This window comes from Lathamus discolor, chromosome 1 (genome assembly GCF_037157495.1).
Source record: "Lathamus discolor isolate bLatDis1 chromosome 1, bLatDis1.hap1, whole genome shotgun sequence".
NCBI lineage: Eukaryota > Metazoa > Chordata > Aves > Psittaciformes > Psittacidae > Lathamus > Lathamus discolor.
Window position 1 is genome coordinate 7,490,640 of NC_088884.1, and position 14,267 is coordinate 7,504,906.

General features: G+C 44.0%; 1 protein-coding gene across 3 annotated transcripts in view; it reads right to left on the bottom strand.

The window, feature by feature from the left end:
- MSRB3 (methionine sulfoxide reductase B3) overlaps positions 1–14,267 on the bottom strand; it is an 85,300-nt gene that overhangs the window by 63,712 nt on the left and 7,321 nt on the right. For 2 of the 3 annotated variants that reach the window (XM_065681430.1, XM_065681263.1), the window contains exon 2: positions 1,412–1,538. In XM_065681430.1, coding sequence (XP_065537502.1) covers positions 1,412–1,487 — 76 coding nt within the window. In that variant the 5' untranslated portion in view covers positions 1,488–1,538. The remainder of the gene's footprint in view (positions 1–1,411; positions 1,539–14,267) is intronic. The other variant, XM_065681356.1, reaches the window with a different exon arrangement.

Here is a 14,267-nt window from a genome sequence, read left to right on the forward strand (position 1 = left end):
TGTGTTTCTAGCTGACCAACTTCAATATCTCTTTTTCAGAGCAGGAACAAAAAGGCCAGAAGACTGAGTGCCCCATTTTAAGACAGACACCAGCAGTATGAGCACACATCAAAAAGTGCATAATGGGGACTAAGGAAATTTGCCTACCCTGTATTTTTAGGATTTTAAATCTGGCTCAGCAGCAAATGTAACAGGAAACCAAGGTCAGGCTGACACAATGTGAGCTATTCTCTCTCTTCCTCAATATGTGTTTGCATCTCCTATCTAGGTTAACGGGAGTTTTGTGCACATGTGGGGGGAAACAGAACACAAATGCTGCAAATATTGGACTCAGATTTAGTTCAAATAAAGTGCAATCAGCTTTAGAAAACCCATCAGCTTGAAAACTGATGTCTTATCACTGGAAAGATCTTTAAGACATCACCTCCATATGCCTGTTAAGTCCAGCTCTGGGAAAAAAGTGCTTGTAACATTTTGCACTCTTATGAACCAGTTGCGAGTGTAGTTCAAAGACTCAGGACTTGTTCTTTTTTGATTCTTCAAGTACTGATCAGCTAGTATTGTATCTTTTTTATTTGGGTGTCAAGAAAATTCCTAGTAACATTTAGAATTAGCTCAGCGCAGCTTTTATTTTATCCCACAGAACCATGTACGCTGAGGTTATTATGCAGACTTCAGAGATGCTGTTGCTGTTTAAGTGAAACACAAAACAGTTAGCTTCAAGGTTTTCATGGTTTAACCAATCCATGGAGATAGGGTCCTATTAGGTCCTTCACAGACCTAGTAGCAGAACCTGGACCATACATGAACAGTGCAGCTGCATCTGGGCACTAAACTGCATGTTTCCCTTGATTTATTTAAAGTGTCAAGTAACCAAAGAATATGCTGTCAGAGGAATGAAAGAATTCAGTTTTAAATTCTGCACATTTTGTACGTAACTTTCAGTGCAACGTATTTTGACTTTGAATAAAAAATGTAAAAAGGACACATGGAGTGTAACTATGGTATAATGCTAAAGATTTTGGAAAATATTTTTCAGCCCTGTAATTCAACAGCAAACTATATGTTAAATTCTTCAGTGCATCTTAAAAAAATATAAACTGCATTTAATAAATTATTTTCAGCTTCATTTCACTGTTTTTCCCAAGAATGAGGAAAATCATCTAAAATTTAAGAGAGAATATGTTGGGCAAGGAAGTCAGACAGCACTTCCAAGCATCCTAAAATCACTGATATGAAAAGTCACTCAATCCAGTGACTTTCACCAAAAAAAAAAAGCAATCAAACTTCTGGTTCAAAGGCAAATTTAAACAAACCAGAGCAACCCATAGCACATCATTTCCTGCAGCAGAGACACCATTCCTAAGAGGGCCTTCATTATGCATGACACCACAAGCAGCACCCATTCAACCTGAGGGAAGCCCACAGGCTCGCAGGGCCACTGGCTGGCTCTTTGTCACCAAATGCAGCAGGTTGAATGCAGACATCACTGTGATATCCTCACCAACAAAACCAGAGGCAAAGAACAGGGGCAAGAGCTGAGTAGGGAAGAAAAAAGAAAAAAAAAAAAAAAGAAAAATAAAGATGAGAACAAATTAAAACATCAAAAATGTTAAGATACATTCACAGAAAAAAAAACAATGCTTACAATTTTATGAGACCACCACATGGAAGCACAATTCTAAATGCAGTTTTCTTAGTACACTTAGCCCATTTTCAATGACACCCCCAACATTTTGATATGTATTACGCAGTATTCAATGAAACAACCTTCTATGCTACCAAGTGAGAGGAAGAGGGCATTTTTATAGGGGCATTCACAACGGCTGCTTGAAACACCCAATTAAAAGCAAGGCAGAGTAGCAACCTATGTGGTCACAAGTGCAGAGGCACTAAGGGAGAAACCTCAGGACCTCAGCTAGATAGCCAGAATCCTGCTTTGAACACCCAGGAATGCCGGGCAGATCAAACGCGCAGGCTTTTTCTATTTATTTTATTTACAACAAAATCACACTCTGCAACATTTCTGAATGGTGACTGCTGGAAACCAGTCATTGCTAAAAATTGTTCTTTTGATGACTTGTTTGAAGAATGTGACATTTCATTGTAATAAACTTGCCAGATATCTTAAACCCACGGCTTCTTTTTGTTTTTGTTTTGTTTTGTTTTTTTTTTTTTTAAAGGCAGGAAAAAATTCTCATTGTAAACTGCCCATGACATATATTTAAATAATCTTCCGGCCAGTTTAAATATAGCAAACAGAGAGATGGCAGCCGCGAGATTTTATTTTAGGAGGATTTAATGCATGAATACCAATTGTTTCATTTACCCTGCGATGGGAAAGAGGAAACACAGCTGCCTTATAGCCCACCCATTCATAGCTGCAGCTCGCTTCGGAAGGTTAATGTGACATCAGAAGGTTATGTGACACTGGGGAGCAGATCCAGCCCCCACTGAAGTCAGTACTGAAGCTCTGACAGATGCTGGCAGGCGCAGGACTGGGCTCCAGGCGCATACTGAGCCGCAGGGTATGATTCCCAGTCTCCCCCCAGGTGCCCTGTGTCTGTCGCATGTGGCAGCAAAGGAACCGCGGGATGTGGGACCTGGCAATGCCCAGAGACGGGTCGAGCAGGGGCCAGCAGCAACCCAGGGCACAAACCAGCATGGCTCAGAGCAGGGGCCAGCACTGCCCACAGCAGGGGTCTGCCCTGGGCTTCCACAGCCAGAGGGAAGCTGGCCACAGCTCATCCTGATGCAGCAGCACACAGCGCCCAGCCATCCTTACCGCGGAACCAGCCTGGAGCGTATCTGACGGAAACCTGCTTGTATTAACATGCCTGAACTCTGACTTATCCAAACTAAACTCGCTGCGAAACCCAAACATCTCCGTGCTGCTGATCGGCGGCAAAGCGGGGAGGAAGTGGGCGCTGCACGGCGGGCAGTCCCAGCCAGCCATTACTCAGGGATAAACATATCATTGTCACGAGTGAGTGCAGACCTGCTTAAAGAGAAAGGGCGGAACAGAGCCCCTGCCGTGCAGACCGCCGGACATAACACACCAGGGGCCTGGCGGAGCCACGCCACAAGCGCCGGGTGCCTGCGGCCGCCCTCCCCCGGGCGGCGGGCAGCGCAGAAGGCACCGCACCGCGGCCGGCACCGTTCCGTGCCCCCCCCACCGCCTCTCCGAGTCCCCCCCGCGGCGGCACCGGGCTCCCTCCGCCGGCCCGCACAGCGGCGCCGCCTGGCGGCTTCGGTCTCGCACCGCCCGGCCCACGGTGCCCCGGCCGCCATTATCCCCGAGCCACGGCCCACACGGGGTCCTTTCAGGGCCTGGCTCCAGCGGTGTGGGGCTCTGAAGCGGCTGTTCCACACCCGCAGCACCCATAACCATAGGGTGCGGAAGGGCTGACGGCCAGACCAGTCCCTGCATGGCGGGGTCCTCCTTCCTTCTGTATGATCTAGCTGCACGTCTGTATGAAGGCTGGCGACTTGGCCAGACACAGGCACCTGATGAGCATGGCGCAGAAGTGAGGCACACATGGCCTCACCTTCCCCTCATACATCCCCCATGGTCCAGGACTAAGCTCCCAGCCCAGCACCGCTTCCCTGCTCCCCTCCATCAGAACCGCGACTCCCTCAAGTGTAAACAGCCTAAAGGAAATTACCTGAAATTCCCGAGGATTATAAAATAGATTCTGACCTCTTGAAAATGTCAAGTATTTCAGCATTCACCAAGATGCTGCTATTTAGTTTTGAGTATTCATAAAGACTCAGAGGATATACAAGTCCTGAAAGCCCAATAAAATATAACTGTTTGTGAAAGTACTTTATTGCAGTTAACATATTTTATTCCTTTATTTCTGATGTTTTGATCACTATTTCTATTCACTCTGAACATTACAGCAGTGATCGGTAGTTTCAAGTAGGAGGGGACCTCCTGGTGCAAGGTACAGGCCAACAAACCCCTGCTATGGGGAGCTTATGGACCATGGTAAGAGCTGCTTGTAAAGCATCAGTGAAGGGCAGAGCAAAGTCAGACTCACCACAATTAACCCATTTGGTCTGGATGTGCTTCATCCTGCCTGGCAACTCCAGAACAGGCTGAGGGAGAATGACGGTAATGTTTTGTGATAGGTTAAGATCTTTCCACTGCTCTTTCTGCAACTGATGCAGGTTTGGCCATAGCCTTCAACAGGTTAAAGAACTGGGTTTGCATCTCAGATTCATTAAATGGGAACAGCCAGAGCACAAGAAACATGGGAAGAAAGCACTGCAACATGCCACTTACTGTGGCAGGAGAGAAGCTCCATGAAGAGGTGAGAACAAAACTCACTGTCCAGGGAAGGGGTGATGGCACTTACAGAATCACAGAATGGCTAGGACCATTGGAAGGGACCTTAAAGATCATCCAGTTCCAACCCCCCTGCCATGGGCAGGGACACCTCCCCACTAGAATTTGTTGCTCAAAGCTCAGTCCAACCTGAGTATAGGGCAGCTACAGCTTCTCTGGGCAACCTGTGCCAATGCCTCACCACCCTCATAGTAAATGTCTTAATTAAATCTCCTTTCTCTTCTAGCTTAAAGCCATTCCCCCTTGCCCTATCACTACATGCCCTTGTAAAAAGTCCCTCTACAGATCCCCTGAAGCCTCCTTTAGGTACCATAAGACTTGGTTTTGTTGTTTGGTTTTCTTAAGCACGTGCCACTTGCTGCACTGCCTGCAACACCCCACACACTGCTGGCTCCTCCACAGTTGCCCTGCAGTGTCACCAGACCTCTTGGAGCCCCTTCACCACACTGCACTCTTTAACCTAGCACAACGTGGGCCAGCATGGATCTTTCACCTGCCCAGCTCTCCTAAGATGGACACTATACTCAGAGGTAGCTTGTAAATCCTATCATTATAGATCATACAAATATAGCAGTAACTATGTCATTAAGTGTGCTCCAGAAGCCTTTTGCTACAATGATACACATGGCAACTCCAGGAAAGCCTTCCTTTTAGGATGTTGTCATCCTCATGTTGGCATATGTTAAAGTATTGCCAGCTTTCAAGAGCTTCTATATTGTCAATTGCAAAATATTCAGAAATCACAAGTTCGGCCCCCGAATAAATATGATCTGTTAAATCATAACACAGGGGGTCTGCCAAATTTGTCCTTTGGAAATTAAGAACTTTGTAATTACTCATGTTTTCTCAATCTCTGTCTGCAACTAAAGAAATTTCTTTGGGGGAGGGATAACTTGAGAGTTTAAATTCTGCTATTATCACAGCTTGCTCTTAAGAGCTGTAAGGGAAACACTGAAAACTCAGGAGCTGATAACACTGCGTTCAGTTTTTCCATAGTCAGTGTTTTTCCTGACAACTCAGGTCCAGAATTCCTAAAATTACATAAGAATCCCAGCTCTCAGAAGAAAAATGTGAAGTTTTAGCCCTCCACAAGTAAATAAATAACCACACGCACACTGAGATTCTTAAGGGAACAATCTTTTCTTTCCCTTGCCCCAATAAAGAGACCTTAATAGTGTGAGGCTTCTACATTTTTTCCAATTTCCCTCCCCCACCCCCAAGTCTGTGGCCCCATTTGGAGGGCAGGAAACAATTAGAGATAGGTACACACTAGCCAGAGAGCCAGGCTCTTGTCAGGAATTTCTATGTCACTGGAAAAAAGCAAAGAGCAAAAATATTGCCACACTGGAGAAACCCAAACAACCAGAAGCTAGAAGACAGTGAAGGCCTGTGAGTCTGCTATGCTCAAGTGTTACATTAACAGTCTAATTGTAATCAATATTTGTTTTGTTAAGTTCCTCCAGTCCAGCAGTAAGCTCAAACAGTTGTCTTGCAAAGGTTTTATTTATTTATCTAGCCACTTTGACATAAATCAAAATATAACCAAATGTTTCACTGATAAAGCTTAGTGGAATAGTTAATACAAACATTTATTCCAGCCTTTGGATCTTATTTTATACTTTATTTGGGTTTTGCTCACCTAACGCTGCTGCCAGTCAGATTCAACAGACTGAACAGAGCAACCACCAGACGCTGCAGAACAAAAAGTGCAGCCTAGAGAGAACCACACGAACAACTATTTCAGTGTATCGTGGGTTGCTGTGTCTAAACAGTTACTTAACTCCGTAGTCATTTTCCCTTAACACATTCTCTGCTAACGCCAAAGCCATTGGTCTCTCCTGCTCTCTCCACTGCACTTGGCAGTTTTTAGGGACTTCACTATTTGTGATTAATGTCTTAAGTTTGTTGTGGTGTGTGCGAAGGTGGGGGGTAAAGGCAGTATTTAATAGGTTGTAAGGAGAAGTTTAATGGGGTCTGATGCAGTAACCATCACCAAACTGCCAGCTGTGGCAGGAGACTGGAGCTCAGCACGAGGGGATGAGGACTGCTAGTTATTATTCATTGACAAAAGAAGGGAAGAGTTCCAGCTATCCCTTCTGAGCCAAGATCTCAGAAAACTAGCACCCTCTGCAGTGCACACAGTATTCTCAAGCAGAAACCACCTCACAACCTGGGCTAACCATCCCTTCTGCCCCGACCTCCCAGCAGCCTGCTGGAACAACAAGGAGGCAACCTCCAGCCCTCAAAAAAAAAACCCTGCACACACCCTGTGAATATGCATTTGTGCTTTATAATTACATTTTTAGACAACTGCATGCCTCAAAGCATTGTACTGGATTTGAAACATTCAGCACAAAATCATAAAGCTAACCGACAAAACCTTTGGAAATTCACTTTTAAAGAGAGGGTTTTAGGCTGTGGACTTTCATGTGCTTATACATCCACTGATAATGCAAACCAGGTGTCTTCACAAGTTCATGATCTGCTATTAAAATACCTTGCAACAGCCCACTGTCTGAGAGAGTGAACTACTTTAATCACTAACAGCTAACAACATGCAGCAAAACATAGATATCTGTAAGTACAAGCTTCCCAAAAGCTTATTGAAGAGGCATAAAACATTCTAAAAGAAACTAATTACGTTAGCCTTACGGGTCTACAAAAGTACTGCAGCTTTTAACTTGCATGCTTGTCTGCATATACTTTTTCTCCCTTCATACAGTAGTAGCTTCTCAGTTACAGCCACAGAAATCAGAAGTATTAGACCTGAATTCCCACATCACTTTTAACATTCTCAAGTCAAGCATGTTCTGCTTAGCTGTTTGTGCTGGAATGTGCAAACTGAATAGCAACTCAGTCTACTTTTAGGAAGTTTACATTGTGCCGTGATAAAAGAGGTAATTACTGCCATACCTCATAATATTTGAGTGGAACACCAGGAAACGTCAAGCTTTAAACCTGAAGTTAGCACTACCCTTAGAGAGGAGCTTGAACAGTGAAGTTCAAAACGCTTTGGCTTTCTTGAATTTTACATACTCTCTTATGCTGGATTTTTTTCTTAAACCCCTCCCATAGCATCTGAGTGTATTTATCACAGAAACTCAAACCTAAACCACACACCTTTCTGCAATAAAGAATGCACAGTAAGAGGGTTTCCAGTACCAGTCTGGCTTCAGGATACTGTCAGATTCAGTGTGGCACACGCTGTGGCTGCTCGTGCTCAAGGGGTGAAGGAGGTCTTCCCCTGCTCTTACAGCTTCTTCACCATGCCCACAGCACTGCCCTCTTTCTCCTGTGAAATGGGGTAATAAAGCCCACTCCATTAACGTTACTGATGTAACTCTTTCACATCCTAGCTGGGAAGCTTCAGTATCTATATTCATCATGTTAACAGCTGGATGAACATGGGAAGAAGAAAAGTCTAAAGGTTGAGATCAGACAAAAAAAAATAGAAATCAGGAAAAGAAGATGAGAAAGTATCAGACAGCCTGGAAGCACTGCTCTCCCTGTAGTGGGAATGGATATTCTCACCTGCTCTCACAGGTTCCACTCTGTGATGCATGGTGGCAAGCCTTAGGGACTAACCAACCCTCCACATTCCATCCTCAGGCTGCATTTAAGTTTCCCATTGAGGTGAATCAGAGTTCTTTTTAGGAGTGCAGCAAAGGCTGCAGCTTTATTACCCAGACATTGCTTCTCCATCAAAGGAGGATTTTCTCTCCAGTAAAGTAACCATTAAAACCTTGGAAAACAAACCAGAGTCTGAAACCTCTGCACACAATTCAGGATAATTTCACTGATTTCAGTTGTTGAGGAGAAAAACATGCTAAGTAATGAGGTAGGGCTCCGTATGTCTGTGAGTTTGCATTTATATTAGAATGGTTATCCAGGACAGCAAAATTATTTATAAAAGACAAATGCTACATCTGAGCAAAGAGGTATATTTAATTTTCATTTAATAGCTGATTTATCATGGAATCATAGAATGGTCAGATTTGAGCTGACGTTCTCTCTAGCATCAGCTGCCAAAGATGGGAAGCTCACAATCCCTTACAGGAATACCCCTCTTTGTATGCTGAACTGGCCACTGCAGTGCTCCCATCTCCAGCTACTGAAAGACCAGTCTGGCAACAAAGACACTGGTGTGCTGGTAACTAAAGCCCAGAGGTGTGTCCAGGGCCCAAACTGAAAAGGCCTGAGATGTGAGAGGACAATCAAAACAAAAGGGATTTTGCAGGTTGTACCCTCTGAAAAGCGAGAAGGGGGAAAGCACATTAATGCCTCCCTGTTCTGCAATTGCTCCCACAGAGGAGAGGCTCGTGAGGCTGAATTCTCCTTGTTTTACTACTTAACATTTGCACACAGCAGAGCAGCTGGAGTGGTCCCCCCTGAGCAGCAAAGGACACGGCTTTATACAGTGGGGATGACGAGGACACCCGTGCTACACTGAGTACAAGGGGAGGAGAGAGTTAATTAGTTTTTTAAGTAACAAAAGTTAAGAGGGTCCTTGCTCAAGGGACTCCATGGTCTTAGAATCATAGAATCATAGAATAGTTAGGGTTGGAAAGGACCTCAAGATCATCTAGTTCCAACCCCCCTGCCATGGGCAGGGACACCTCACACTAAACCATCCCACCTAAGGCTTCATCCAACCTGGCCTTGAACACCGCCAGGGATGGAGCACTCACAACCTCCCTGGGCAACCCATTCCAGTGCCTCAGCACCCTAACAGGAAAGAATTTCCTCCTTATATCCAATCTTTAGGGAGAGGTGGAAAATGGAAGATTTCATCAATGTAGAGACAAGACACGGCAAGCATTGTGGGCAGCATGAAATGGCAAGAGCAAAGTGGAACTGCAGAGACAATACAAACTGTGGAGAGACCCCAAGGAGAAGAGACTAGGCAAGTGAGGTGTCCCCAAGCCTGGGATGAAAGAGATTCTTGGCTAAGGGCAGAAACCAGCAGGTCTCTGAGCCTTGCAAGCGCTCACACGTCTGCCGTTTGCAGACAGTTTCCCAATAGTTATGACTGGCAATACTTCCCAGAGGAGAGTAAATATAGGTCAGTTGGGATTTTCCCCTGTCCATTCCTGCTCCTCCCAGATCTGATGCACTAAAATAGCACTGAGCTGCACTTTCATTTTCCCTGACTTGGTAGCCTGCCAACACACAGCACATTCCTTTTACGGCAGTGAGTTTATAACTACAGCGGTCATAAACTACTCTTAAATGGGTCTTTTCCGAGAATCACGATCCTTTCAACATCTTAAAAATATCTAATCTTTTCCATTCCAGGCAGTCCTCTCCATCGCAGTGGTAACAATTTAATTGCTTCTGGTGCTCACATGAGGAGATAAAAGTGGTCTGGAAGTAACCTCTTAATTTAACAATTCCTACCGGCCAGCCCGAAAGCTTTCTGCATTCCTCCCCAGTAAAGTATTCATTTTCAGAACTAAAAGAAAAAGCAAAGCTTAAAAACTTCTGGGTTACTGCTATGGATAGATCTATACAAGAGGTACTCTAGCACTGAAGACATTATGCCTATTTTTACCATCAGGTCAATTTGGTACTCTTCCTCTCCATCAGTATTTACCTTTTCAAGCTTACCAACACAGTGGAGCTAACAAGCTTTCTATTCAGTTTTCAATTTGGGACAAACCCCACGCATCCTTTACCAAAAGGTGAAATACAACTTTATCTTTTAGCAGTGAACATAGGCCCTTCAAAAGAATCTCTGTTCTGCTTTTCTGAAACAACTTTGCATTAGTTTTTGCTTCCCAAAGAAAAATAGACAAATTCTAAAGATTAATCAAATACATCATCTGGAATGGGAGCTCTTTTATGTTGTGTTACACAGTGCTCCTGTAACTCAGATGACTTCTTCCTCAGCTCACAAAGCTTACCTGCGTGGGTAACCATACACAATAGATATGTGATACCAGCCATTCCTCTTAGGTAGAATATCTCATAAAAGTGAAGCAAAGAGAAAGCCTCCAGATGAGAAGTTGTCTGACTTCATAGGACTTCTAATCCTAAACATCAAGAAAGTGCCCTTGTTTGAAAAGATCGTCATCTCACTCGTTCCTAAAATGAGAGGAATGAAAACCAGCCCTGTGTAGTTTGCTGACTGTGCACTCCTGTCCCGCATGGCACAGATGGGCTGTGGTGCATGAGGCATGACGGAAAGCAAGCTGCCACCTCTGCTGCACAGAGCAGCTGAATTCTGAAACATCGCAGACAAGTTAAATTTGATGACCCTGTTTCACGAGGCACTGTAAGGAAATGCAGAAATCATGCTTTCTAGTCTAAGGTCCCTGAAACCAGATGTGATTTCAGCCACGACTTTGGCCTCTGATTTAACCATCTCTTAGAGTAAAGTCTGCATCAGGGAATAAAACCCACCAAAGAACAACAGTCCCTGCCACAGCAGCAAACTAAAGCATCCTCAATGCAGGTTCAGAAGCCATGGGGTTGTTATAGTGAATACAGGAATTGCCATAGGAAGTCCCTGGCCAGCAGATTTTTAAGATATTTAAAACTCTTTCAATTGAAAAAGTGGTTGGTACTGATATCTGTCTACATGTATATGCGTGTTGTGCCTCAAATGCCATGCACCCTCCTAGAATAGTAAACTTCCAGTGCAAAAGACACACAGACGCACATCAGCCTGTGTTATCTCATTCAGCATTCAGTTCTTCAGCACTTGAAAGCTGAATTATCTCCCTATATTTTATAATTTACTATGTGAGAAAATGTAATTTTTAGAGCAGTGAACCGGACCTGACTGTGATCTCTCATTTTGCACACCAGCTCACAAGGAAAGCACTGTTAGCTGGCATAACTACATTTCAGACCGATTCAGGTTGGTTGTTTCTTTTTTTATCAACCCAGCTACTAGAAAAGCATTTCGAATTGCAGACATCATCGCTGCCAGTCCCTCCACAGCAGCCTCCCTTACATGGAAATTTTCTACGTGGCTTTCTCCACAAACCAATACCGCTTATTACCACAGAGAGGAGCCATCTCCCTTCCATAAAATCAGGTGCTGCACAGTCTCCTCATCAGTTATCCTTCAAATACAACCCTCAGCGCACAGAAGTCTATGGATATATCAAGAAGATAAAAGCACTCTTTAGAAATATACCTTTGATCACACAGACTGCGTCACAAAGGTAATGCAGAGCAGCATTATGCACATCCAAGAAAACCTCAGCCTTTTATCCAAAAATAGTTTAAAAAAATAGAGCACAAAGAAATTCTGATAGTGCACAAAGAAACCTAAAAGAATGGCTCACACACTGTAACCATCCTAAACGCAAAGAACCTTTACGGAGTTGAAAAAAATAAATTAAAAGAACATCTAATCCATACCAAAATAGAATTCCATCAAGTAAAACAGAAACTCCTAAATTTTCCCTGGTCAGAGATGTACTTTTGTTTTTATGAACAGCAGTGAGAAGACACTACAGCAAATAAGGAAAGAGTATTTATCTTTATACTGCAAATCTTTGAACTTCTGCTACAGTCAGTTAATACTGAATGGCAATGACTCAAAACTGAGAGAGCAAAGAAAACTATTTCTCTCCTAACAGCAATAAATTTGATTCAAATATAAAGATTATTCGATTTTAAACCACTGCCAAGGTGGATTAGCTTAACAAACACTTTTATTTGCATTTCTGTAACCCAAATCTTCACTTGGTTGGGCTGTCATTAAGTATCGTGATTGGCAAAATACATATATATAACTGCCACTACTTAATAACCAGGATTATATGTACATCTACCTGCATTTAGATAATTAAAGGGAGAGAAACACTTATTCAGGGCTCTTTATCCTTCTTACAAGAGCAAATGTCCAAAGACAAACTTTTATCAATGAAAAATGTTACCTGGAGTCTCTAAGCAGAATTCCAATTTTCATTCCAGTCCAGTTTAAAAATCCACAAACTTAGTTTGTTGGGTTTTTTTAATTAACTAACCATATTTACACTGATGTGTGGGACAGGCACCTGCACCTCCAGGCATCCTAGAGCCATTTCTCAATTCATGAACAAGAGAAGTATTAATTCGAGCTAAATGTATTACGTTAAAATCAGCTTTGATTATTTCCTTTCTCTTCAGTTCTCTCTCAAGTGTCCAGAATGCAAAGGTGTCTCCTCCACTTCTTTAATCGGCTGAAAATGTTTATTAAACATCACTATTTTTAAATACGCATTTCCCAGCCCTACATGCACTCTAAGACAATACTCATCTGATACCGAGCAGCTAGACTTGCAGCCCACAGTAACCATGCAAAACCTTTCTGCATAGCAAAAAGTACTTACCTTTGGCAAAACCATGAATACTTTCACCTGTTCTGTTGGAGTGAGCATAACAGTGCCAGAGCTGATGCAGCCCACAGTCCTGCATGGAACCCCCTAGACCCACGCACCAGGGCTGATGCAGCCCCACAGTTCTACACAGAGCCCCCCCAGACCCACATGCCTAAGGCTGGCAGCAGCCCCCAGTCCTGCACAGAAGCCCCCCAGATCCATACCGGGGCTGGCAGGAGCCCCCAGTCCTGCACAGACCCCCCCCCCCCAGACCCACACCAGGGCTGCCCATGCCCATGCAGCTGGCTCACGGGTTAAGCATACTGCTCAGTTCAGCAGCTCTCATTTGGAGGGTCACTGGGGGAACAATGCAGCCACCAACTTTGTTCTCCTCTTCCCTCAGCCTTTTGCTGGTTTCGAAGCTTTGCAGTTCAGCTTCCTACCTGGATCAAGATTCTAAAACAAATTTGGATGTTTTCTGTGCATAATCTGTTTGAGAAGTGACATCTGCTCCACTTCCTTCAGCAGAGGCAGCAGCACAGCACCCGCAGGGAGCCCCTCCTGCCGAAGCCTGCTGTCAGGAACTTCATTGCCCCAAAATACAGTTTGTTTCTGCCCTACTTGGACTCGTGCTCCAAAAAAGGAAGCCCTACACTTGGAACATCGGGAGTCCCTCTTTCCCCTCTTGGGGCTGACATTTCACTCAGGCATTCCTCGGCGACTCAGCCATGCCTTCACAGCATCCTCAGTCCCAGCGCAGGACCACTCTCCTCCCACAGTTCACTTCAGTACATCCCAGTGCTGAGCATGCAAGCTTCAGCACCCCTTCTGAAACTGAAACAAGGGACGTACCAGCACTCTGTCTGCCCACTTTGTGGTTTTCCTAAACAATAATTACTGGTTGGAATTCTGGTATGTTCGGTAGCTTATTTTTATAGCATTGGTATATATGTAGAGAATGATTCTCATTCTTTTACATTTATGTGTATTTATATGGAAATTGACAGCAAAAAGTTACCTAGATCTCTGGAAATCTTATGTAGTTGCTCGGCAAAACTAATAAAAAAATAATGCAAGGGCATGTAGTGACAGGACAAGGGAGAATGGTTTTAAACTAGAAGAGGGGAGATTTAGATTAGACATTAGGGAGAAGTTCTTTACTGTGAGTGGTGAGGCACTGTCACAGGTTGCCCAGAGAAGCTGTGGCTGCTCCATCCGTGGCAGTGTTCAAGGCCAGGCTGGATGAGGCTTTGAGCAAGCTGCTCTAGTGGAAGGTGTCCCTGCCTGCGGCAGGGGGGTTGGAACTGGATGATCTTTAACGTCCCTTCCAACCCAAACCATTCTATGATTCCATGATTCCGTAATAAACCATAAGCTATGATGAGTGAAGCCCACTTGCAAATTTCACTATTTGTAACTCTACGTAAAGCAAGCCACACACACAATAGATCATCAGGTTAGAAATAGGTTGACAACCCAGATGACCTTCCATGGCAATATATTTGAGAGATTTTTTAAGAAACAGAGGTCATCATCTGAAGCAGCCACAGTGACTGATTTTGAATCACTGAAATCTGTTGCACAGACCTTGCTCTGCACAC